This window comes from Python bivittatus, unplaced genomic scaffold (assembly GCF_059951505.1).
Source record: "Python bivittatus isolate LINGU-HERP-01145 unplaced genomic scaffold, Pbiv_v1 ctg000850_np1212, whole genome shotgun sequence".
NCBI lineage: Eukaryota > Metazoa > Chordata > Lepidosauria > Squamata > Pythonidae > Python > Python bivittatus.
The window spans coordinates 14,858,125-14,885,346 of NW_028277112.1; the positions used below are offsets into that span (position 1 = coordinate 14,858,125).

Here is a 27,222-nt window from a genome sequence, read left to right on the forward strand (position 1 = left end):
ACTGGAAGAAAAAAAAATCCAGTACAAATGTATACTATTTTATGGTTCAAGAACTGGACACAAGGTTGTGAAACATGGAGAATTTTTAGATTATAGGTAAAACTGTGCTTTAAGTTCTCTTTTTTTGTCCCCTTGTGGAAGGAGGGCAAAGTTGCTTCTCCTTTGATGTGTCATTACAAGTTTAGGTTTCAAGTGTAAAACAAACCATGGAATGAAAGAAGCCTTACGATGTTTTTATGCCCCAGAGAAATTAGCTATCACAGTAAGTCTCTATGTTTATACATAGATGCAGAACATTCATAATATGCTTTTTTTTTTCTGAGAAGGTTTCAGAACACTTTATTTTACTATCCAAATTCTACATATGAGGATGATCAAACAGAATACATTAATGAAATACACATAGCCATTTTTAATATTATGGTTCCTTCATATACCCATTCTTGCAATTCTGTATAGGCAATGGATCTTATTTTAATACTAAAACAATTTGTTGAAGCACAGAGATGACAACCGTAGATGAATGCTAAAAAGCACCTGATTTACTTTGTATAATATGCCATTTTCTGGCTATATGTGAATACAGAGTTATTCACAGTAATATAATAACACACATGACTCTTTTGCATTATAGATAACAACAGTGGAAACTTCAGTCAAACTGGATTGTCTGGACTATGGTTGATAAACAATATATTGTGATACTGGAGAGGTAAAGAGCTAACCAGCCAAGATTACTGCTAAATTAGAAATCCATGATGAATGAAATATTAGCAGCTTTGAACAATTTTGGTTGAGGGTCTTAAGTTAGGAAATTTTGAAAGCAGACCAAAAATTCAGTTGTTAAGATGTCATTATTTCATGTGAAATTAAATAGAAAATACTGTTACAGGAACTGTGCTGAATAATTCTAAATTATCATTTTCAATCCCAAAATATATTTGGCTTTTTATTGTGGTGACAGTTAGTAAAGCTGAGCACACTTGAAAAATGATTCCAAAGTGTTTCAGTCCTTGCATGAGGACAGCACCACTCTGCTATTCATCAAAGCAATCCATCTTTTCCAGACTTCTGTGCAACCCTGAAAAAGGATGTATCTGCTTTAAGGAATCAATCCTAATCTGATTTTTTTTGCAGTCCAGATCTGGTAGCCATACACTTGACTATTATTATGATTCTTCCAACATTGATTGGGCATTGTGTTGATGTAACAGTCAGTGTTTCTCCTGCTAAGTATCTATACAGCCTGTTTTAGTATTGGAACTTTGAACAAGATGTGTAGTTATTTCAATTACTGTTCAAAAATATTGCTTTCTTTTTCTGATTTGCAGAGGAAAGCAATATAGACTAGCAAAACAATGCAATCATTTGATTCCCTATTCAGAGGCAACAAGTCTGACATGTTATTTGCCTAATTAGTAAATGAGACTGAAGTTGGCTTCTTTCACCTGAGGTTTTTTTCCTTTCTTGTGTAAAAAGAAATGTATTTATACAGATTTGCTACAGCTAAGTATGTTTTATAATTATCACACTGATTTTTTTGAGAAAATTTCACTATTCTTAATATGAAAACTTTATAGTTCTCTTTTAAAAAAGACTAGTAAACTTACAGGTGGGTTTTTCCCCTCCATACTGCAAGGATATTTCACTTCTTTCCCATACATCTCCCAGATGAATTAATTCAATACACTAAAAGGTCTGGTCAACAATACTTAACTAACTATGCTTCTTCTTAAAGAAGTTAGAAGCCTAAATGCTATTATTATTTAAAGAGAGATTCTAAAAAGTCTCTTGGTCCATTCTGAGATTGTATCATGGCAGTTTTAGGCATTGCCCAACCAATGAAAGAAGCATAAACTGAAGCATTATGTCCTTTCTTGCTTCCTGGGACCTTTAGTTTAATATACAAGGAGTCCTTACCTACCTGGAATACATTCTTCTCATCAAGGAAGAAATCTGAGACTTTCAGCTTAGTACATTACACAATACGCTAGGTAAGGTAAACAGTTACTTGCTGTTGACGAAGCTTATGATAACCCCATCTCTCAAATGCATGTTAGTGATAGCCGCTGAGGGCTAGGCTCATATGATCATCATTTGAAGAGGTGGCTGCAGAATCACTATACAGCTGACTCAGTGCTAGGCCAAGGATTTCTTTTTTTTCTTTGTAAAACCGCAGCTCTTGCCCGGCTTTCCTTGCTTCTTCAAGCTCTCTAAGTGCCACTTGTAGCTCTTGTGATATAATGCCTGGAGTTTCTTGCTCTTTCATAAGCCAGTCCAGTGCCATATGACTTCTCATCCGTTCATCTAAATTATATTGGGAATAGTAGGAAATCACTTCCTAAGACACACCCACCCCAGAAGAAAGAGTTAGCAATCAATATAGCAAATTAAATACATTCTAAAATATAGATATTGGAGAACCAGGTAACTTATCCCACCAAAGAAACATGACATGAACTGCAGTCCTAGCTGGGTAGGAGCTTTAATGTGGGCAAGTAAAAGGGTAAGAGCCAGTTTGGTGTAATGATTAAAGGCACCAGGCTAGAACCTGGGAGACATGGAGTTCTAGTCCTGCCTTAGGCACGAAGGTAGCTGGGTCATTTTGGGCCAGTCACTTTCTCACAGCCCTAGGAATAAGGCAATGGCAAACTACTTCCAGAAATATTGTCAAGAATACTGCAAGGATGTCAGCCCTGTGGGATAGACCAGTCCAAGAAAGAGAATCCACATAGGGCTAAAACTATTTTTATTAAGATTGGCTATAGTAACAGAATCTTGCAAGTCTGAATGTGCTTCCTCACCTGTCAAGCTCATCTTCTTTACCCTCTACAAGGCAGCAGTCCCTATAGTCACCAGGAGTCAACACTGACTCAAAGGCACACCCAGAAGTCTTAGGGTTAGTGCACAATGGGAAGGACTGCATTACTCTCTAGTGTCATAAAATTAGAAATTGTACTTGAAAATTTTTTAAAGCCCTTTATATTATTGCCTTCATATTTCCACACTCATTTGTTCACCTACCAGATCACTGTCTTCCATTTTGCTTTTTGGATATGTATCAAAAAGTGCATCACTGGATGGTATGCAAGCTTGTGATGATAAGGGCTGTCATGGTTCTTTAAAAATGGGATCTTGTAACCTACAGAACTAACATTTCAATCTTTTATCTATTTACTATTAGAATCCAGGCTCTCCTTGAGAGGGTTCCTCTTTACCACTTTACCATCAGCATAAACTGAGGCTAGCTGTGATTGTTAAGTAATGTAATAATTACTTACAGTAATTATATATATATATATATATATATATATATATGTATACACACACACACACACACACACACACGTTTACTGAATTGTCTGAGATATTTCTTAGTATATGCTTAATATGAAATGAATTTTGCTTACTGAAAAGAATTCTGTTTACTATCAACATAAACCAGAACTATCCATTATTGAAATCAGAGATTTCTCATGTTTATTTAATTTTTTTAAATGTTTGGTGTTATGTATATATGTTTTACATAGTTTATATATGTAGATCCCATTCGTTCCATCCCAACTCTTGTCCACAATTTCTGATTATATGTTTTTAGAACATTTTTCTTGGGAGGTCTATGCCTCCGTATTGTATTTTCATTGTTTGCTGTCCTGCGCTGTGCTACCCAGTTCATGCTCTGATGTCTTAGGCTGAACATTGATTACAAATGATGGAATCTCAGTTGGAAAGAGGTAAACTTAAACCTAAACATTTTCTAGCAATGGGACTTGAAAATTGCTAAGGTTGGTTGAACCAGACCAACCACAATAAATGACTTATAGAAAAGAAGCCGCATATTACACAGTAGAACTTCAAGTAGAGTTTTCTAAAACAACTGTTGGGAGCGACTGACCATTAGTGCTCCCTTTCAGAAGGCTACTTACTTGCCGAGAACACTTAGTTTCACGCAGAGCTTTAAGGCTTCCATTCCAGTGAAGAAGCTGAAACACGATCATAAGCTCCTATGGGGGGTGGGGAACGGGGGAGAGAAACAAGGAGGATGCATTCAGAAGCCCAGGACTAGAATCTGAATTCCAACCAAGTTTAGAAAATGTATAGATTTTTATTAACAACTAGTTACTGGATTGCTTTAAGGCACATATTTTTTTCCTGAAAATAATGTGGGATTTGGTGTGTACATAGTGGATTAGATTCAAAACTACCGTTTTTCTGCAAAACACCATACAAATACTGTTATACATTTTGGTCTAGAGCAGTAGAACTAAGCCTGACGGTTATTTCTCCACTTTTACAAGAGCTGGTTTACCTCTAAACCTCTACTTCTAAAAATTGCTTTAGTAATAAATCATAGCAAGCATCAAACTTTTTTTCCATTAATGTTGCAATATTATACATATTTATCGGAAGTGCATCCATGGAAAGAAATAGGGCTTACTTTTGGGATGCTACACCTTTTAAATATACTGTCTTGCCTTTTTTTCCTTTAAAAAAAGGCAATAACTAATCAATGGAGATTCTAAATTGACACCTGACACCATTTTTAAGATTTACATACATCTTTAGTTAATTTATTATTGATAATCTGTTTTATTCTATTTTATACAAAATTATGAAGCACCTCTGATTTTAGCATTAATAATAAAAATCAAGCTTTTCTTAGATTACCGTGGAAACATTTACTACAATCAATTATTACATAAATAAACATGCTTCCCCTGTTACTTTGGTGCAATGGCAGTTGAAAAAATAAAGAAAGCCCTGAAGCGATTGTGGCAGCAGCCTGAATGTTGGAATTGGACTGAAACGGACCTTACACGAAAGGAAATATTTTCAGTGGTCCACTCTGGGAGCATGGAAAGTCAAACATAACAATTTGGATTGCTTAGTTTTTCCAATGCATATTAAAATCATGTCAGGCAGGGGTAACTAAAATGCGACTTTTTCCAGTTGGACTCCAAAATGGAAAGCAGTGTACAAGGAGAGAAATGTCAATTTGCAGACTTTTTCTTCAAAAAAAAATACCAGAAAAAATATCAGTATGGGTGTGTATATAACCACAGATCTCAGTTATTGATGAAAGTTCATTTTCTACGGTGCTGAAATGAAACACTTCAAATGCCACTTTATCCTTTATGCTGAACAGTAAGGTGAAAGGTCAGAGAAGAAGGAAACAGCAACAAGAACAACCACAACATAACTTTAAAGGAAGCCGTATCTGTAATTGGAAAAATTAAGGCTGCTTCCTGAACACTTAGTAGGAAGTGGTTTTCCAATGACTTCAGAAAAAATATGCTTGTATATCTTTAAAATTCTGGGCAGCCTGGATCACATAAAGGCCACAGCACATACCTGAAATTCTAGCATTGTTTTTCCCATGTTTGATTCTAGCATATAGTGATATGCTCCAATACTTGTGCTGGGATCATCTGCATCATTTAAAGTACCCTTTAAAGGAAAAAGAGATAAAATAAAACTGAATCATGAAAGCTCATTTTTAAGCAGAGAAAAAATGTATTCAGTCTTTACACCTCATATATGTATGAATCTTTTCCAATAAAAGCAGTGACATAAAACTTACACATTTATCAAAACTATTTTAAGCCTTAACTAAGTGTACTTTCTTGGAATTTTCCACATCTTCCTTTGGTATTTTAAAAAAGAGTTTTTGTGCTGTTAGTAGATATGTTCTGATATAAGCCAGCTGTGGTGGATCTGATTTTCAGTTTCTGCCGGACAGCAGCAGATTTTTAAGCAAACATTTTCCATAAATGAGAGAATCTGCTTGGTGTCCCCAAGGCCAATTTATCTAGCTATTACTCGATTACTTAATACATGCAACTTACTGATTGGAATTCTTAAAGTAGCTCACAGAATAATAATGAAACAGATCAGAGGTGTTGGCAGGTGGGGTCAAAAAAGTCAAGATGGAGGCTGGGACAACACATTGGAAGCACAACCCTTTTCACATGTAAAAAAAGGGGTGGGTGGGTGTGTATTCACAACCTCCATCTTGACTCTTGTCCCGGAAGAGGGGCTAGATGAGGAATGGTGTGTGTTCATCATATGCATTTCTCTCTTTCCCTTTCTTGCACACACGTGCCTGGCATGAGACAGCTGCCTGTTGGTGGAAGGGAGACCACTTGGTAGAACTTTTTTTTGCTTTCTCTCTGCCTTTCTCATTCTCCCTCCCCTTTTTTGAGGGGTTAAAATTCGACTCAAAATGATTGTTATCAGTGGACTTGTGGAGTTTAGTATATGTCAAATTCAACACAGAAGGGTTGAACAGTCAAAGAATCTCCCACTCAGAGTCTGCCTCTTAAATCATGAGAGCACAGTTATCTTGTAGTCTCTTCCATGGGTCAATACATCTTAGTATCATAGAGCCGCATCCAAGGGGAGAAAGCGGCTGCTTGAATCAAAGCTTTATACCCAGTGATATTGTTTTCCATTTTGGGGGAACCATCTGAAGATGAAATATTTGCTGACTTTTTTTTCCTTTTCTTTTTAATCATCTTTAATATTCTGGAAAAGCTGTGCAAAACTGAACAGAGCATTGTCCACAAAACAGTTTCTGCACTGGAACCGTGAGCAGATTTATAGCTTTGGAAATGCAAGAACATTAGCACACTACTGCTACAATATTTATGCTGGCTTTTAAATATCCCTGAGGACAACTGCCTAGAACTCTGGGATTTTAAGCTTTTGCCTTAGAAAATTTCCGTTGAAAAAAATACATATTGCATTGAATGAACTTTCTTTGAAAAATTGCATGTAAATGAATCATGGCTCAGTTTCCCCAAATGTATAGTATTGTTCTCAAAAATGGAATGGGATTCTTAAAAGCCTTTTTCAGGACTTGTAAAGAGGTTTGGGGGGAAAAAAGCTTTCTTTCACTTGCAGATGTCCTCTACTTTATAAATCCACCATAACTTTAAACACCTTCTCCATCTACCCAGAGTCACATAAGCAAAATGTTCAGTAAAGGAGCAACAGTGTCAAGTTTATTTTATTAGAGGGCACCTCTTTCCAAGTAATTCCAACACTCCTGTTCCCTTCTTATCAACTGTTCCTTCTGCAAAGATGGGAATATTTCATTAATTTTTCTGGAGACTGAAGTAATATATTCACCAGAGGTCAGCATATTTCTTTTCTTTCTATAAATTTTGCTGCATTATTGATTAGATTAGCCACATGCTTTTACTGAAATAGTTTTCTGTTCCTACTACTAATAACTGTAAGGTATAACATGGCTCCAGTAAGATTATCTTTATCCATCAACTCCCAACTCATTAGATATACTTCCATCATGATGATGGGGATGGAGAGGAGATGACTTCATCCACTGTCCTTTAGATTATTTTACTTGTCAATCACAAGAAAGAGGCAGGAACCAAGTGTGCCTATTGAATATATAACCAGAACGGGCAACTCTTTTTTATGTTGCACTTGAATTGCACTAAATATTTATTGGGATGGGGGCTGCAGGGGGTGGAAAGGTAATGCAAAGTGGGTGAGATCTTCTGCTTTCTCTGATTTTTTTTCTTTTTAAGAGGAAGATCCTGCCTGCCTGCCTGCCTGCCTGCCTGCCTGCCTGCCTCCCTCCATTTTAGAGTTTGCCCAATCTCCTAACGGCAGGACACCATGCTTCTAAGATTTGGCAATTCTGGCCAGGGGTCTCTGGGGCTATGATAAGGCATTCTGGGGCCTCAGATCGCCTACTCTTGTTATATGTATAGGGTTTCCATATATACAGAGTTAATTGTCCCTTAGAAACATTTGGAACATCAAAAACCAAAATTATATATTTCTCTTCTAATGTTTATATATGCAGCATTAAAAAACTGGAACCCTTGGCTGGCATATAGAAAACCTTATAGGGGTTTCTAATGGGGTTTTATATAAAACATTAATTTAGAACTGTTCATACTCTTATTTCAAGGGAATGAATGCATTTAGTTTTTAATAATATTTAAAATTCCCTATATTATACCTTGCATTTACTTGATTTTTATATCTATGGTAATATATAAGTAGGGAACTTTACATATACATTGCCTGTTCAAGATAAGCATAATGTTTATTAAAAATTGTATCTATTAGTAAATGCAGAAACTTCCATGATAGAACACAGTAGCTGATGACAACATACAGTAATTGTAAACCGACACGTGAAAAATATAGAGGTAACCTCAAATGCAGATGTTAACATCTGATTCTGTTTCACAAAAACTCCTGCCAACTTATTTCCTTGCCAGAGGCAGTTAAATAATAAAGAATAAAGGACTGAAACAGAAATACAGGAAAGTGAATCAAAGGGCTCAGATACTTTATACTTCTGTTTTAGCCTTGGGACCATTACTGACTTTCCTTATATTTTATAATTGATTTCAAGAAAGTATATATTCTGTGGAGTCCTTGGGGTTCTCTGAGCTTGGTTCTTTTCTTGCAAACATTTCATTACCTGGCCAGATAACATCTTCAGTGCTAAAATGGGAAGAGGTTTGCTCTCTATTTATCTGCTGTGGCCTGCTTTGCCAGTGCTGGTGGGGGTGGGGGTTCTGGTTTGCTCCTCTGATCGTTCCTTGATTAGCATCTGTTGACTGCTTGATTGTGTGCCTGGTGTGACCTTTGCTTATCTGGGTGATGATTGCTGGAGATTGACTGCTGGTGAGGCGATCTTCTGATCTTTAGTCTCTTTTGAATAGTATGTAGATGCTGATAATCTCTATGTGTCTGTTAATTGCTTCCCTATCTGAATACCAGGTTTCCAAGAATTCTCTTGCATGTATTGTCGAAGGCTTTCACGGCCGGAATACGATGGGTGGTGTGGGTCTTCCGGGCTGCTCCTGTCTGTGCTCCTGCTCTCTGAAGATGCCGGCCACAGATGCTGGCGAAACGTTAGGAAACAAAACTTCCAGAACACGGCCACACAGGCTGGAAGACCCACACCAGCCAATTCTCTTGCATATTTGGATTTGGCTTGGTCTAAAATGCTGACAGTTTCTGAGTTAAAACTGTGGTTGAGTCTGTCCATGTGTTGTGCAATTAAGGAATTTTCATCATGTCTTCTGACTGCTAGTTGGTGCTCATGGATGCGTTCTGCTAGTCTTCTGCCTGTTTGTCCTATGTAGTGTTTGTTACAGTCCTTACACTGTATGTTGTAGATGACTCCTGTTTTTTCTTCTTGGGCAACTGGGTCTTTTGGTTTACTTAGGATATTTTGGAGTGATTTTGTTGGTTTGTGTGGTACAGAGATGCCATATGGTTGTAATAATCTGTTGGTGGTTTCCGAGATGTTTCTGATGTATGGCAGTGTGATCCTTTTCATGGCTTGTGTGGGTTGTGTTGTAGTAGGTTGAGTGGTCAGGCACTTTTTGATAAAGTTACATGGGTATCCATTTTGTTGGAAGATGTTGCATAGGTGGTCTTTTTCCTTTTTCTGCTGTTCTGGGTTGCTGCAATGCGTTTGAGCTAGCTTGAATAACATTCTTACACAGCTCCTCTTGTGGGAGGTCGGGTTGTTGCTTTGGTAGTGGAGTACTGATTGGTGTGGGTTGTCTTCTGATAAACGTGGGTTTCTAATTTCCTGTTGTTTCCTCTGCTGATGAGGATATCCAGGAAGGGTAGTGTGTTGTTGTTTTCTTCTTCTCTGGTGAATTTTATTCCTTTGAAGATGTTGTTAATGGTTTCATGTGTCTTTTCTAGTTGTTTCTTTTTTATTATAACAAATGTGTCAGAGTATATATTCTCTGAGGAAATGGCAGGATATAACTAGACATTTTTAATCATTTATCTTAATAACACTAAGCTTAATTGATACACTAAGTGTGCATGAATGACTGTTGAGTGTACATTTTTTTTCTTTCATTGCATCAATATCCTAACGATGGGTGAAGCAATGTTTCTAGTTCAGGTTCATGCCTGGACTATATACAATGTTCTACTTTTTTTTGTATTGAAACTGGATAATCAAGGCACTGATGTGACTCAGATCAGATCTGTCAACTTCTTGAGTTCTATATCTAGTGAGTGCTCTACACAACATGAGTGGGCTGTTAGGTCCAGTAAAATGTGGAAATTATGTACAACATGTCTCCCAATCTAAATCTTTTCGGAGTTGGGTGGCCTTAAAAATCAAATCAAATCAAATCAAAACAATCAATCAATCAGCCAATATTCTTGTTCAGGGCCTGGTGCCCATTTTACTTTTTATCCCCATACAATTCACCTTCCATTTTGTCACCCTATATCTCATCACCATAAGTCAGAAGCAAAATGTAATTGGTGGTGTACATTTAGTGAAAATACAGTATGAAACAAGTGCCTTAAGTCTCAACATCCATTTCCCCCTTAACTTGCTCAACACAACCAAACAGAAATGTTCACATTCCATTTACATCACCATGTCATCACCATCCCCCCATTTCTCTTGGAGACTGAATAGTTTTAAAGCCTAAAGTGCAGCTCTCATTAAAAAAAAAACAAATCCTCATCCCTGGCGTATGCAATGTCAGTACTTGTAACTTCTATTTCTCAACAACATGCTGAAATAAGCTCATATGTTCCTCTTAAGAAACAACACAGATTACCAACTTTTAAAGTGTGGCCTTGATTTCTTTGTTATGTCATGAGGGAAAGGGTGTTTGGGTCAAAAGGGAGACATTCATCATAGTGTCAGAAACTTATCAATGAAGGCCCTCTCATGCATACTGTTATGTGAATGATTTCCTTCCTGCTTGTAATTCTGTCATAAATACAGAGGAAGACAGCACACAAAATGATGGCTAATACTTACACTGGTGGAAGAAACAGCTTCTTGGACACTCTCCATAATGAATTCCTTTGTGATCTTGCGACAAGGCAACTCATTGAACAGAGAATTGATAAGAGCCACTTTTGCAGCATCTCGTCGCGCTTCTGCCCTACTTAGGGAACACTAAAATATAAATAAACGTTTGTAAGAACTGGGACAGCATATTTCTCATCTTTAGATGAGATTGTCCTAACTGTGTTTAACACCAAAGAGAAGTATATTTGATGACCTGGAATCTTTAAAAAAAATCATTCTTCTGAGATGAGTCATCATCAACTGAATGTTCTCACATGGTTGTGGCTTTCACTCCTTCTGGGGTTAGAAGCACTGTTTCGTTACTTTGTAATTCATGTGGAACTGCCTGTTTTGTACAGACTCCAATAATACCCCAAAGCTTTGGTCATTCACCCATCTCAAAAAGAACAACTTATACAGCTGCAAAAGATTTGAAAAAGGCAGCCAAAATAATCAAGGAGATGGAGCACCTTCCTTCTGTGGAAGGACTAAAAGATTTGGGGCTTTGAAGTTTAGAGAAAAATAACTAAGTGGTGGTGGGAAGATGAGATTTATAAAACTGTGCATGATGAGAATAAAGTGAGCATTCTCCTCCTCATGCAGGATATTTAAACTCAAGGTGAAATGCAATGAAGTTCATGGGCCATATATTGAGGCAGGCAAACAGTAACCACGGCATTCACATCTGTATGCCATGCCAAATCGGGATTCATCAGGATTCTGGCTTAGCAGAAAACAAGGGCTACATTAATGCATGCTATTTATTCCTGCTACGTCTTCCAATCAATAGATATAGCAATCAAATATAGACAGCTTAGAGACTTGTTTACATCTGTAGCCAGTGAAGTGGCTGTGCACTTCAACAATGAAGTGATGTGCACCATAACACTCTTGTGCAAATGAATTTGCAATTACTCACTGATGTTTCTTACCCTGTCCCTACAAACATGCATGCGTGTTCAGTCTGTTGTCAATATCAGGCACTCTGTTTTGTTCTGCTTGAAACAAGCCAGGGAAAGAATCCATACTCAGCTTATTCCTTTGGATAACTCCAAAAAGTATAAGCTGATTTCCTGGTTGGGAAAGCACAGTAAAGAAACTGCAGATGGACCCAGGAGTAGTTGGATTACTGGTGCCCATTGGCAAAGAAACCAATGGGTGCGATCCAAGCAGCCTGTGCTAGCACACTGCTGGTTCCCTGCTAAGCTAGAATTCAGGGGATTTGGTTTAGTTCTGGCTCCCTGCCTTAGTCATGGAAAAGACTAGCAGGAACAGCTAACACACTTTAAATAGGATGTAGCTGTACAAAGTTTGTCAGTCCTGACTATCGATGATTTCCACAATTTACATAGTGAGCCTATGGTTAACTAGCTACTTAAAGAGAATGGCTAGTATTTGTTTTTAGTTCCATTTTCTAAAGTTTTGCCCAAGCTTTCTTTAATACTGCCTAAGTTCATCACCATTGCCAAAACCTTGTAGTGCTGAATTTTGCATAGAGTAAATCTGGTTTAGTAGAGAAACAGATACTGCAACACCGCCTGATGCAGTGAAGTCTGTTCATTCTGCAGTGTGATTAAATATTTGTAGCACTGGCCTATGGTTGATATAATTGCTAGTATTTTTCCTTAAAGACAATCCTTAGAAGAAAAGTAAAATCCATTTTACTTTCTACCAGCTAGTTCACTAGAAATGTACTTTAAAAAATCAACCAAGAATTACTGTATGAAGACACCTGAACTTTTCCTTACACATCTTTTATAACTTTCTTGAGTTGCCTAAATCAATGTAGTTCACCAGTTTCTTTTATTAGTTTTAACCTTCTCTTGTGGGTTATATGAATATTTACTTTTTCAAATTCCTAGACAAAATTCAGAGCTGTATGCTTTTAATAATAAACGTTATAATAGAAACCAATCCAAACAATTTGGATTTAAACCATCTTTGCAAAGGCTAAACCCAGTAAAAAGGCAAGATAAAAGAAACTATTTATTTTAAGTAAGACCAGCAAAGTATCAGATCAAAGAGGCTGCATACATTTAAAAGAAAATAGCAAATCTTTGCAGGCTGGGAGATTTACACATCAAGAATAATTCTTACCTCTTTTTGAAAATAATTGGAGACACAAAAGCTTAAGTGGTTTGAGCATTACAGTTTAGTTCCTCTACCCATGTTTTCTCCTGTGACCTTCTTAATACCCACTCTCATATAAGCAGTATTCTTCATTCTGGGAATTCATGAGAATTGTGGAAACCTCAAGCCTTAATTTTGTCTGAGGGCAAAGGTATTTCCACAGATTGCTCTACAGAAGTGTTAGAAAAAAGTATGGCAACCTTCTTTGGTGAAAAGAATGAAAAAGTAGTGTGAATATGAGGGGGTGGCTACCCCTTTTAATTAATGGACATGTTGTATGCTGTGTTAGTCTCCCTTGCAGTGAGGTATTGGTCTAAAAAAACCAAACACTTGTTGTAGATATTAGATGAAGTCAAACTTAGCAATATGGTAGTGCACCAAGCTGTTTACAGCTGATACACTACAATTAGTCCTATGAAAGAAGTTTCAATATTCAATATTATTAGGAACACAGAATTCTAAATCAGGACAATGGAGTGGCAGTATAATTGGAGTGCAGAAATCAAGCATGTAAGGCAGGGGTGAGAATCTCCAGACAACTGAGGGTAGGCTTTGCAGAGGGTTGGGGAGTTAGGCAATTTGGTATATGGGTGTTTTCAGCCTAAAAGAAGACTTACATAACTTTTAAATGGTTCCCACCACCATCCTCACTAACAAATTGTATTGATAATCCATTACAGAAGCTCCTGCAGAGTAAATGCATTTCCTTGTGATTCCCTTTTGAATCTGAAACAACTTGAAGTCCTTTTTGGGGAATCTGCAGATTTTTAGAAGACCTCCCTCCTATTGGCTCCTGTGGACAATCTGCTGCACATAATATAATGTGTCCGGCCTTAGTCTGTAATGTATTGTAGAGTGAGTAATACAGATACATTGAAATCTACTTAATGTAGTCCCAATGAATTTAAGTTCCATTTGTTTTATAAGATGATTTCAAGTGGGACTTCAGCCTAGATCCAGGTGAATCCATGCATTGCTATTAAATCCTCATCCTGAGAAACTTCAAAGTTATTTCCAAAGGTATCTAGTATGGGCCAGATAAACCAATGAAAAATTGAGACTTTTGTTTATTGTTTTACAGCTTTTTCATGAGCATTGTATAAAGGAAAAAGACTTCTCTTGTTTTCTAAACTGATATTCTCGATTCTCCCTATTTCAGTCTTTGCACCTAGACTCCTCTCAAAATACCAACATTCTTAGTACAATTCCCTTCTCTTCCAAAGATAAAGGAGAGATGGAACCACAAGGATGTAAAATATCTTTAATGGCAATTCACATAGCCCATTGGAGGTGTGTCAACATGTTGCTGCTTAAAAGCCAGGCAAAACTACTTATAATTTCATAAGCAGAATGGCTAGAAATTGATTTGGGCTAACAAGAAATTCAAAAAGTGATCTTAGGACCTAGTTCTCCTGTCTTTTATTTCAGTCTGTTCTCATTGTAAAGCATCTTCTGATAAAATGTTGTTTTTCACACTGACTTTTGGGGGAAGGGAATCCGTGCCCATTTACCTGCTTGTGTGGTGGTGAAGATACAATCAATGAATTCTAAATTACAGAGGCAGATTTGCTGCACGGAAAGCTGTCTGCTTATTCCATGAATAAGCTGTTTGCATATCAGCTATGCTGATCTTCCTTGTAAGCTTTTGTTGCCATTGTGGCTACTGCTATTAAATAATAGATCTAAATCCCTCTGTTAACAAAAGGGAGTGTAGGGAAGTTGATCTTGCTCTCTTTTCTATCCCTGTCTATGGCTGTGTCTCCACCACTACATGTATAAGATGTTCCCTTGAAGATTAGGATCCATGTTAACTGGGGTGTACAGAAATGGGGAGATGTCAGAAAAGTGCTTTATAATTAAGGAAGCATGGAAGAGATGGTAATGAGAAGAGAAAGCAGAAATGTCAGCATTTGTTTACCACTTCCATGGGAAGAAAAATTGGGTCCAACCCACGACACTTGCACTGGTATGTATGTAGTTGCCTAAGAACCATAGGAAGTGACCTTGGGGGAAATAATTGGTCTATCACAGTCAGTAATTTTGCATGTGAAACATATGCTTTTCCACTTTCCCAGCATCCTTCTTTGAGCTGTGCTTCTTCAGGAAGCTCAGAATAAGCCAGGACTCTTCTTTGTCCAGCGTTACTTTCAGAGAGATAGCAGAAGTACCATGGAACTATGATGAGGTCTCCCTTGTTTTCCACCTCCTCACATAACTGAGCTTTCTGATGGCTATTTGATTCATTGAACGTAAAACTGGAAAATTTGGCTGTATCTATTAAAATATTTCACAGGTATATGAATGCATTTAGATTACCTCAAGGAGGCATAAACCGAAGATGGGACAACTTGGGAATATGATACAGCTAATCAGTTCCCCAAGTCCTTGTACTTAAATGAAACTGAAGAATATGTGGTTTGGGGGCTGTAATTGAAAGATCTTATTTATTGCAATCCTCACAGCAACTTGTATGTAGCCTGGAGATTAAAGGAACGCTATACAAAATATCACTGGATGGAAACAGAAGGCAGAGACTGGGGCACAATTGCATGCCTTCTAAGAGCCAAGGATGTGGTTTCAGGAAGTTACCTAAGGCTACAATGAAGGAGATGAAAACCATATGTTCATGTATTTTAGGTGATGATTCTCCATGGCCAGTGAATTAAAGATCTCTGTAAATCACAATAAACTGGAGAAAATAAAATTAAGCTCTTACTAGTGTAGAAGTAAATAATGTCTGTCTGCATAAGATCTATTATATATCTCAGAGCTTTGCAGAAATGTATTTTAAGGAATTAAAAGTGCTTAGTTTAAACATTGCTTCAACATTGTTTCCTTCTCTAATTATGGATGAATCTTCAGAAGATGGAAAGGGTTAGGTAATCAGGGCTAAATAGTTTGGATGTTCAGATGAATGGACTGGAGTGAGAAGAAGGAACACAACTAGTTTACATACATAATATTATAAACTATTGTGCTATATAATAATATGAAACCCAGGCACTTCTTGAAAAGAGCAGGCTTAGAAAAATGTGAAGGAACTAAAATAAAGTGGGATAAAAAAATTACTCTGTTGTATATCTGACAGAAATAGCCTTGAGGTTGTTCATGTAGAATCTTTGCATTTTGTTTTTTAACCTATTAATTCTTGTTATCCTCCACCAGAGCAAGCTCTGTGTTTTATACATTTGCATCTTGTTCCCAGTAGCTAAATGATTACATTCCTTTAATAACTGCACTGGTCTCTTTTTCCTGAGGTGAGAAGCTTTTCTGTTTTTAAATATGGTATCAATATACAACTAGGTATATATGAACTTCTACATATTGCTAAATCTTCTGGGGTGATCCAAGGAGTCTGCATTTCATTTTTATCCTTGTTCAGTGCAAAGACATTTTAACAAGTGTCATTTGAGCAAGACTAAAAACACAATCCTTGCTTTCAAAGTTTGAATGAACAGGCACAATTTAATTCTCTTTTTAATGGAAAGAAATCTGACCAAGGTGGAGGTTGAGAAGGCAGGTGGGTGGCCATGATAGAAGGAGTTATCAACTTAAATCCAAATGATGGCAGGAAGCACTTAAGCACATGCCAGTAAAGGCACTATTTTGTGGTGTCTCTTTTTCCCTCCCTTATGATAGCTACAGTTAGATTGATTTGGCTGTTATGGGTTTAAATGCAAGTTTAACAAGCTTCATGAATCAGTCTTCTACATTAATACAGATGAAGTCTTGTACTGTATACAACTTTTGCTATCTGGTAAACAAACATTAACATGAAAATATTCCATGTTATTTATTCTTCACATGATCTTTTGAAGTTGTGCCTAGTAAAAACAAGTGGATAGCAGATGCAATCAACAATAGATACCCTCGCAGATGCTTCCCCACGTTTTGGGAGAGCGGGATATACTAAAGGAACATGCCAGATGCTGGTAAATCGTTGTCAGTCTGGCTGGGATCTAAAAGACCACATGAAACACACTGTGAACACTGGGGCAATTCTACCCCCATTTCCTTTTGCAGTGCTTGAAGTGCTTGAAAGTGTTTTCTACCTATCTGTGAAGAATATGAATCTACAATATTGGCCTCTCAGAAATCAATATGTCGCAAAGCATTCTGTCAGCACATAGTTAGACGAGATAACCAAAAAGCCTTTTTGGGTGCCATGCTCCTATATGTCAGGAAACCAAGCCTTATGGTAGTAGTATAAATCGATCACAGGTGAAAGTCACTCCTACATTTTTTTCAAAATCCCAAGATTGGCAACCTCTGTTTCCGAGTCATGTCCGATTTTTGTATATTATTCTCATTCTATTTTTATAATTCTCTGTAAATACAGAAGGAAACTGAATAGAATCCATATAAACAAAAAGAGATTTCTGCACTTCACTTAAATATCTTTAGTTTCCCTCTAATAAATACTTCCTCCCTCATCCTCTTGCTAAAATGTTTATTTCCATTCTTATTGAGGGGTTATTTTGCTCTCCAGTGGCATAACTGAAATGCTTTTGCTACTTCGAAAGAATAAACTTCCTGCAATTATGTTTCTTTGCTGAATCCTGAGACTTTTTTAAAAAGTTCCATGGATTAGAAGCAAAATCTAACATATAGTGCTAAATCTAAAACAATGCTTGCCAACATGACAGTCCTAGCTCAATCCCTTAAAACATGTGGCCTTTTCTCTGTTGTATTACTTTCACTTCTTCCTAGCAATTTTCTATTTCAAACATGCAAAGATCTAACAATTTCTAGAGACATTTTTTTTTTGCTTTTTTGTTGCTTTTTAATTTTTTTTGCTGGACTAACTTTAACCATGCATCTTAAGATGTAAATTGACCTAACTATCAGCTACTTTTCATTTTCTTAGTTGTAATATGAACTCTGGATCTTATATTCAGGTTTCCTTTAATTCATCTAAATAAAGAGCTCAACTTTCTCTTAGAACATTATTTATCTCGATCATATTTCAGCTAAAATGTGAAACAGATTGCATTATAGTCAGTGGCACCTCAACTACAGCATATGCTCTGAATCAAATTTTCCCATCAATATATTATACAATTGTAAATAATGTCAAATTGATTTTGAAGTAAGATGTTTGATTTTTTTGAAGTAAGATCATATTTACTACTTACTTGTTCATTCATGAGATCCTCTTGCACACTGATTCCTCCACTGACCTATTTATGTCTAAAGGTTTTCCTTCTTAATGTATAGTTTACTGCTCATACAGAAGTTAAATGCATGCATGATTACACTTATCAGCTGTTGTTGTAGCTAAATGTTGTTAAGTTTGGATCCAGTTGAAATAAATTTGGGCCCCTATCCAAGGACCTCTAAAGTAGAGTTCTTGATCAATTTTCTAGGAATTTCTTCCTGCACTGTTCTGTGGCTCCACAGCAGCAGTGTCACATTTATGGATATGGATAAAAAACAGTGAGATATAGACATAGGCTTTTCATGTTACTCAGTCACAGTTTCACTTATAGCTTACAACAAAACATTAATGATTAGCTAGCATTAGTGCCATCTGTCTGAAAGTGGGTAAACCTTGTAAGTGATGAAAACATTTTTTGTTGGATAAAAACAGAATATGAAGTTGTGTGTGGGGTGGAGGGTGGAATTGTTGGATTAAAAACAGAATGTGACAGGGGAACTTTTAGTAATATGTGAAAAACAGGTGAAAAAAAAATCTCATTAGTCTGGGTAGAACACCAAGATGGTACTGAGCGTGCTTGTGGATGACTTCTAGTAGGAGTAGGATAAGAGTGCTGTGATTTTTCTGGTCCTGCTTGACCTCTTGGCAGTGTTCAATAGCATCAGTCATAGTATCCTTCTGAATTGTTTCTGGATGCTGGAAGTGAGGAGCACTCCATTGCTGTAGCTCTTTTTTTTTTTTTTTCCTGGTGCTGGTTCCGGTTTAGGTTGGTAGGTTGGAAGAGGCATCTAGCCCAAGCCCTTACTATGAGGGGTCCCATAGGTCTCAACAATCTCCCCTCTTCTATTCAACATCTACATGAGACTGCTGGATGAGATCATCTGTTAGCATGATCATTTGGGTATTATTGGTATGTGGATGATACCCAGCTTTATATCTCAATCCTGGTCTGGAAAAAGAATGCTGTGGATTCTGGTGCCAGGAGGATGTAAGGGTCTGGATGGGGAGTAACAGGCTGAAGTTCAACCAAAGCAAGACTGATTAGCTTTGGTTTCAAGGACCTTCCAGTCATAGAGATTTTATTTTTTGATGAGATTGCACTTCCCCAAGTAGAATTTGCAGTAGTCTGAGTGTCCTCCTGGGCACTCAGCTCCTATTTAATGAGCAGGTGGCAGCTGTAGCCTTTGCACAAATCCATCATGTGAACCAATTGCATTCTTGTTTGGATTGTGAGCCCTTCTCACAGTCACTGTTGGTCTAATCACCTCCTACTTGAACTACTGCAATGCCTTATATATGGGGCTACCCATGATTACCACTCAGAAGCTACAACTGGTCCAGAATGCAGTTGCATAAGCAGTTATGAGCATTCTTTATTTTGCCCATGTAACATCTCTATTCTGTAAGCTCCACTGGTTAACATTGGTATTCTGGTAACAATTTGAAGTGTTAGCTACCACCTATAAAGCCCTACATGGTTTAGGAATTGGTTACCCATGGGATCTGCCTGACCAATAAGATCTGGAACAGCTGGCATGCTCTAAGTCCCAACTGTAAAACATTGTCATCTTGTGGAACCTAGAAGGCACCTTCGCTATAGCTTCACCTGCCCTGAGGTTCATATGGTCTTGGCCCTAGTGAATGTTCATAAGGTTCAACCCTGCTGAAAGAGCTACTTCCAGCAGGGTGGGGTAGAGGGTAATGATTTACTCCCTTGTAGTTTATTCCCAATTATTATAATTGTTTTGAATTGGTTATCCTCCCTGATATATAGCTATGTACTATTTTTATTATTTCTAAGGTTGTTTTAATCCTAACATGTAAAATGCCTAGAGTTACTCCTGTAATTTAAGCAGGATACATGTTACTTAATTAATAATTCTTGGGTTGAGAAAACAATAAAATCACCTTTGAGGTGGGGCTAGTGGTTCCATTAACTGACTACTGCTAGATACAACATGTAGAAACCTTTTGTGTGTAACTTCGTATACATAAACATCTAGAATGAATCTAAAGTAGATACTTTTTTTAATACCCAATAAATATGCTCACAATCTGATATAATGTAGGAACCTGTAAATGTCAGTATTGGTTGAATTTTGATGATGGCTTTACAAGAATTCTTTATCTCTTAAATGTTAAAAGAAAATTTAAACCTTATCTATTTATTTAAAATTAAAGATGAATTAAACCTTTTCATTATCCAGAAGTAAATACCTTTGTGAGTGACATTCCTATTGGTAAAAAAGCAAAACCATCTGCTAGAGCAATGAGTAGGTTGACATCAGAGTTCAGTGAAAGGCGAGCCAAAAGCTTATCAGATAAGCCTCTGGTTGCCCCCCTTTAGAGTAAATGGAAAATGAAGTACCATTTTCACGGGTGGCTTTTTCTGCTAATGCCTGGTATAAGTGACATCAAGAAAATAAGAATTATATGGATACATTGAACTTCTTGTATTCTTGGACTTTACATAGTCATGGAGGGCAGGCAATTACATTATTCCCAGAGCCATCAGAGCTACTGTTCAAATATGTATGAGAGATATTTTAATTGATTCCATTTAAAAAATCATTAACTACAATATTGACATTTAATTAGAAAAAGCACCCTAGCCGAGGTATGAGCTAATTTAACTATAAATATTAAGAATAAAATTTCTCATCCTTCCTAAACTCACAATGAAGCCACTGGAGTGCTCTAGTAGGCTTTATTTCCTCTAGCTGATTACCAGGGGGAAAAAAAAAGATGGTAAATGTAATGCTGAAATCCCATATCCTATCAGCTAACCTCAATGGACTAGAGCAGTGCTTCTCAACCTTGGCAACTTTAAGACCTGTGGATTTCAATTCCCAGAATTCCCCAACCAGCAAGGGCAAAGGCTAGCTGGGGAATTTTGGGAGTTGAAATCCACAGGTCTTAAAGTTGCCAAGGTTGAGAAACACTGGACTAGAAGATGTTTCAAAAGACTTGGCAAGGTAGTTCTGAGGCACCCAGAAAGAATACCTACAAGTTCTTACTCTGTAATTGGAAAGCCAGTGGAATGTTCTGCCAGCACACTGTTATTGTTGAGAGTGTTTCATACATAGGAAAGGAGAAAGGTGGCTTGTGCACTGGGTTGCATTAAAAGCAAGCCCATTAATCAGTGTTATTGCTGCTGTCTTTTGGAAATTGGCCTTTGCAATTAGAACATTTTTCTTTACTTTCTTCCTGAAACAATTAATCTATTAAAAAAAAGTAGAGGCCCCCCCCCCCCTCGAAAGAGGATATACAGTTCATCCTATCTAATCAGTCTAATTACCCTTTCAGAAGCCTTCCACTGCTAGACTCGGTGATGAATCATAGCTATCAATAATTGAGATTAAACAGAACAGATGCTCCATGTCAACTAACAGCATCCAAAGTGTATCATCAGCTTCTTTGTAATGCATTTAGGAGACATTTGTTTAGGCGACGAGACTAATAGAAGGATTATTGACACAGTTGCAAATGTTGGCAAAGCAGAGTGAAATATTATAGGGATGATGGCATAACAGGTAGTAGTTGCATAGTTTTTATTAAAAGCTTTAAAGCAAATTAATGATGGTCTTCCTATTATTTTTGTCTCATTGTCTCATTTTCAGCTGAAAATCCCTGGTAGCCCAAAACACTACAAACACTCCAAATTTAGAGAAGTAATTCAATCCAGTTGGCATCAAGGTAGAGGAATTCTTAATACAACGCACTTTACAATGAAGAGTAATTTTCATTTGTTATTATAATGTGTATTTCTTTTAGACACATGTTCTTAAAGAGCAAGGCCTCTTTTTGATTTCTATTTTTTGAACATTACATTTTTATCAGTATTGTTTATATCATTTTACATTTGGAAATAAACAATATAGAATTATATAATATTCGAACTGTTGATGACCTGCTCCAGCATGGGGGGGGGGGGGTAAAGGGTTGGGGTAAAGAGGGAGAATGCAGAGGGACCAAAGCTGAAAACTTAAACTATTGTCAGCCCTCCCAGGTAAACCAGACAGGAAACATGACTAGATGAGCGAATTCTACTTTCTTGTAAGGCTACATTAACAGCGTCTTGCAAGTCTGAAAGTACAAACCTCCCATCCTCCCTATTTACCACCTCAGTAGTTAGAGTGGGTCCTTTCTAAGTTTCTTTTTCTGGCCATTACTCTGTTGCGGACTCCTTTCTCTTTTATCTGATCATTCCCTGGGCAGCATCTCTTCCCCACCCCCCACCCCCCACCCCCCTGTCTTCCAAGGTTACCCTCACATTCCATCACAACTATAATGTTTGAATATCTATTACTCCTCTCATATTTGCTTCACTCTTTTGCCTTTTGACAACTCTTGAACTTTTGTGATCTTGACCTGATTTAATAATGATATTACTTAAAGACAGCTTGCTTTAAACGTTCTCAATAAATCAAGGTAATTCAGGCTGAACTCAGGTCAAGCAAAAAGAATTGGAAATTATCCAAGAAAGGCATTGCTCCCTACAGTGGACCCAGTGTGTTTTCTTGCTTTCAAATATAGTAATGTTTGTGGAGATGGTTTGATTCACATCTCATGCTAAACCATGGCTTATTTAACTATCATTTACTAACTATGCCACAACTGGTTATGTTCACACAACACTAAGCAAACCAGCTATGATTTACTATGATGTGTGATTCCACTCAGTGCCAAAAAGCTTACGTGTATACTTAAGAGTCACTCCTTTAGATTTATTTTACAAATTACCTTCAGTTTTTTGAGGGGGGAAAATGGCCTTTATTTTTAGTCTAGTTGAAATATCTTATACTCAGACTATAATCTACTGAATATAACATATATTTATGCATGTAGTTTACACACATCAAACATTTAAAGCGTAATTATATTCTAGCATTTGTTATCAACCTTGAAACAGTAATGGTAGTGCAAAACAAAACAAAACCCCACAAACCCTATCTAATTAGGCACAACTCCAAAATATATTAACATTTCATTAAATTCACTTACAGGACAATTCTGTGCAAATGTACTTTAAAGCAAGTCATATTATACTTGGCAAAATGTACTCCCTAGCAAGTATGTTTAGGGTTTTAACCTTAGAGATTTTCCTAACATTTGAAAGCCGTTTGTATAACCTATTTTTGCATAAAGAAGACATATCATCAGCAGTTTATCAATAGGGAATATTTCCAAAAACATCTCTTTATTCTTTGGGGGAGATACTCTAGATAATATGAACTTCGAACTTTAAGAAGAATCTTCCTAAATCAGATCCCATCAAGTGTCTACATGAAATGAATAAAAAGGTGAAAGCTGCCCCTTGTTTTCTGCCTGCTATATGACATTGAGACAAATATTATATTTGGATTTAAAGGATCCATTTGGTGAATGTTATCTGCCAACATTCCTTTTGAAAAAGCTATCTAGCGACTGGCCTCCATATGTTGTTATTTTTGTTAGATGTCTCAATGAACCTTTTGTAGATGAAAGGAATCCTCCAACCCCAGGAGGTTCTAAGCCAGCTGAGGAATCCCACAGACAAAAGAGGGCAGGGGAGGCAGTGATAGTCACTGATTCTTCCACCCCCTAAAGCCTCCTGAGCATTTGCTCCAGAAGATAGGGAGACCTTGAGGAACAGCTGGGGAGAACGTCTGGGCTTCCAATGGGAGAGAAATTCCACATAGGTTTCACTAGGGCATTGGACCTTTTTCTCAGCATGTTGCCCTTCAGATATGTTGGTCTTTGGCTCTCATGATATTGATGTAATTCTGATGAGCTAAATTCATTCTCATCAGAATGATATACTAGATTTTTTCAATGTTTTATACTTTGTCATTAAATGCTCTACCTTTTATATTCTTACCTGAAAATTACCAAAACAGCTTCCTCCAGGCAGGGTGACATAGCTTACAAATGGAGGCCCAGGCAAGTTTAGTGACTCGTATATCACAGTGCCTTCACTTGAAAACACACCTTTCTGTTTCTGCTTGTTCTCCCAGAATTCCTGAAGCATTGCCACAACGTTCACTATCAAAATATAGGAGTGAATGTTTTAGTCACAATTCATTGCCTAAAACATACCTGATTCACTATACTAAACGCAAAGCATTTAGACAGAGTTACACGGCTGTTCAACTGATCAAGACCTTAGTTAGGAAGCAGTTGTCTATGTCTCACATGTGGAGGTATCCCCAGTATAAAGTAAGTATGATTCATATTTGAAATAATCATACGTATTGGCATTTTTCATTCAAAGTAGGAAAGCTTAATTAGTTAAAATAGAACCCCAATAATTATTTCAATATTGTGGATTTCATAGAAACACAGAATTGGAAGAAGCAAATTATGCCATTGAGACAACCTACTGCTCAGTGCAGGAATCCAGATGTTTTAAAGATAATGGCTGTCTACCCTTCATTTGAACACATCCAGGGAAAGGCAGCCACCACTCTCTGGAGAACTGGTTCCATTGCTGCACTGCTCTTACTTTTGGAATATTTTTTCTAACATTCAGTTGGAATCTGCCTTCACCTTCCTATCACTTAAATCCATTATTCCATGTCCTGCACTCTGGAATTAGAGATAGCAAATCTTGACTTTTTCTGTGGGATTATTATACTTCTCTTGGCAAGATGAATTAAAAACTCAACGATACCAGAAATTCTGATTAGTAGATTTCTTATAAAACAGCTAATGAAGCTATTGTGAAGCAATCCCAGCAACTGCTGTGTATTAAATGCAAAATCTCTTTATACTAAAATCAAGATTCAGATTTCTGCATCTCTTTCTCCTGCCCATGGAATGTAAGTGAGGGAAGCCAATATCTTTTGGGTTGAAGGAATGGTTTCCACCTGTCTCTTGTTTGGGTAATAGACTGATCTAATAGCAGTCTGACTGTCTTATGCAAATCCATCCCTTATAGATTTGCATGCAACATCTCAAAGCTAGAGTGGAGTTTTAATTAACATTCATATGCTTTCTTCCCCTTAATCATAAAGACAACTGGATCTAATTTCATTTCTATTAAGATTAGAGAATAAGTTTCATCCCAGCCTTCAGATCTGTTGACAAGGAGATGTTGCCTGCGTATTTATGACTTCATAGAACTTATCTTTTAAAAAAATATATGTATACATTTTCCCTCTGTATTCCATGTCTGGGCAAGGCTTACAACCTCTGAGAGTCTGTCTGAATTGCAGCAGGATATAACTGTCATAATAATTAAATAAAAACTTTTTTAAATATTTCTGTTCTCAGGGGGCTCTCTTGGGAAATAAAAGAGGGGGATAAAAGAGACTAAATTAAATTAAAATGGTAACAGGCATGGGAAAATATCACAAAAATTCTATTTCCATAGCATATCATAGCCAACCAATCCACAATACCATCAAGAGACTATATAACAGAGAGCAATCTATAAACAGTTTAGTTATTAAATAAGGACTGAAGATAGTCTGGACTGGGTGGAGTTGTGCAGGACCCAGTTCTAAGCATTCTGGTGCCTGAGCTTCAGGGAAGTCAATGGGTCTTCATTTCTAAATATGAGGATTTCCCTCCTCTCCAGCAGCAGAATCAACTACTAAAAGTTATTGCAAAATGTGCTGTAGGTTTGGATAGGCTGGGTGAAAAAACAAAGCTGAAATGTGATATTCAAAGTATAAGTTGCATACATTTCTCCTTTTAGCTTATCAATTTTGGTGTAAAAGTCACATGCTTTCAAACTATCTTTGACTTCACCTGTTTCAGATCTGTTTAAAATTTAGTGGAAGCAAGTGTGATAGCATGTGATAGCTGTCTTTAGCGCATAGCTGATGTGCTAAGAGAGTGCAGTTTCTGATGAAGAATATACCATATGAAGCCCTTGCTAGAGAATCAGGTTCTCAACTGTTATTGAAACTCAATGCATTTTATATCCTTTTTATTCTCTTCTTGTTTCAAGTCATCCATCAAAACAGTGATAGTTTCTTCAGAAATGTGTATAGTCTGGCTATATTGAACAGCTTTATATAAGAATACCAGAATGCTGAAATAGTTTCTTGTATAATCCTGTTATAATCTAATGGAAAACCTCCAACTCTATGAAATAGCCTTCTCTGACATGGAGTAATTCAAACTCCCAGAACTACCAGTAAGGTTAGCTTTCTGGCACTAGCTGTCCAACATATTAGAAGGACAGCTGGTTAGGGAAGGCTGTCGTAAAATATGAATAAGAAAACAGGGTTTGATCTACCTTTCAGAAGGGCAAATAAACCAAAACTAAAATAGAGAACAGGTGGTCATATCAATCTGTGATAGTAGGATTAAGATTTGACACAGAAAATTAACAAAATCGAATTCTGGTCACCACTAAGGAATATTGCTTAATCTGTCCTTAAAGCCTAGCAATGTCTGCTCTGACTGCTCTTAAACGTTTCAGGCAGAAGTTTTTAATAACACCTCTTTTTCTTTTAAAAATGGAAAATGGGATTGAAAGTGAGACATTTATACTCATCCCATTCTTTTGCACAAGCCGTAATCAGATGAATTGGCCAGAAATATTTGCAGAACAATCAAGAATACCTCAAATTGGTCTTGTATTTTATTTATTTTTGGCTGCATTCACAAAGCCAAGACCTGCACACACGCACATGGATACATATGTATACATACACAATAGTGTCTTGGTTCACCCATTAACACTAATCCATGATTGTTGTATCACCTATTTTAGAAAGCTAAAAACATACAGACTTTGTTATGGCTTAGTACAACTTGTTAACTCAGTTTATGGCTACTAAAACCTGAGTTATCAATATGCTTTAATTTATAGAACACCAGATGATCAAATGGTCAATAGAAAAGTTGAAGAACCATTGCAGTATGACTGCTTTTCCAGTAGAGAAACGACTGCATTGGTAAAGGAACCAACCTTTACCAATGACAATTATCCATTTCTGTGATGTTCTTTTTGTGTGCTGTGCTACCATACATGAGCTAGGCTTGCAGTTGCGATGATGGAGGGGGAGTGAGATGTATGAATTAGGAAAACAAATAATCAGCCTGCAGACCAAGAATGGAGAATGACCTTTCTTTTTTTCTATGCTACTTTTTTGGGGCAGTCTCACGA

At 37.0% G+C, this 27,222-nt stretch overlaps 1 protein-coding gene across 1 annotated transcript in view; it reads right to left on the reverse strand.

Moving 5' to 3' along the window:
* Window positions 1-337: 337 nt before the first annotated feature.
* The window catches only part of LIX1 (limb and CNS expressed 1), a 35,241-nt gene continuing 8,356 nt past the window's right edge, over window positions 338-27,222 (reverse strand). Inside the window, exons 2-6 of the mRNA XM_007430065.4 lie at window positions 23,980-24,143; window positions 10,799-10,939; window positions 5,353-5,448; window positions 3,927-4,004; window positions 338-2,341 (exon numbers count right to left, since the gene is read on the reverse strand). Of these exons, the coding sequence (XP_007430127.1) occupies window positions 2,057-2,341; window positions 3,927-4,004; window positions 5,353-5,448; window positions 10,799-10,939; window positions 23,980-24,143 (764 nt within the window). The 3' untranslated portion in view covers window positions 338-2,056. The remainder of the gene's footprint in view (window positions 2,342-3,926; window positions 4,005-5,352; window positions 5,449-10,798; window positions 10,940-23,979; window positions 24,144-27,222) is intronic.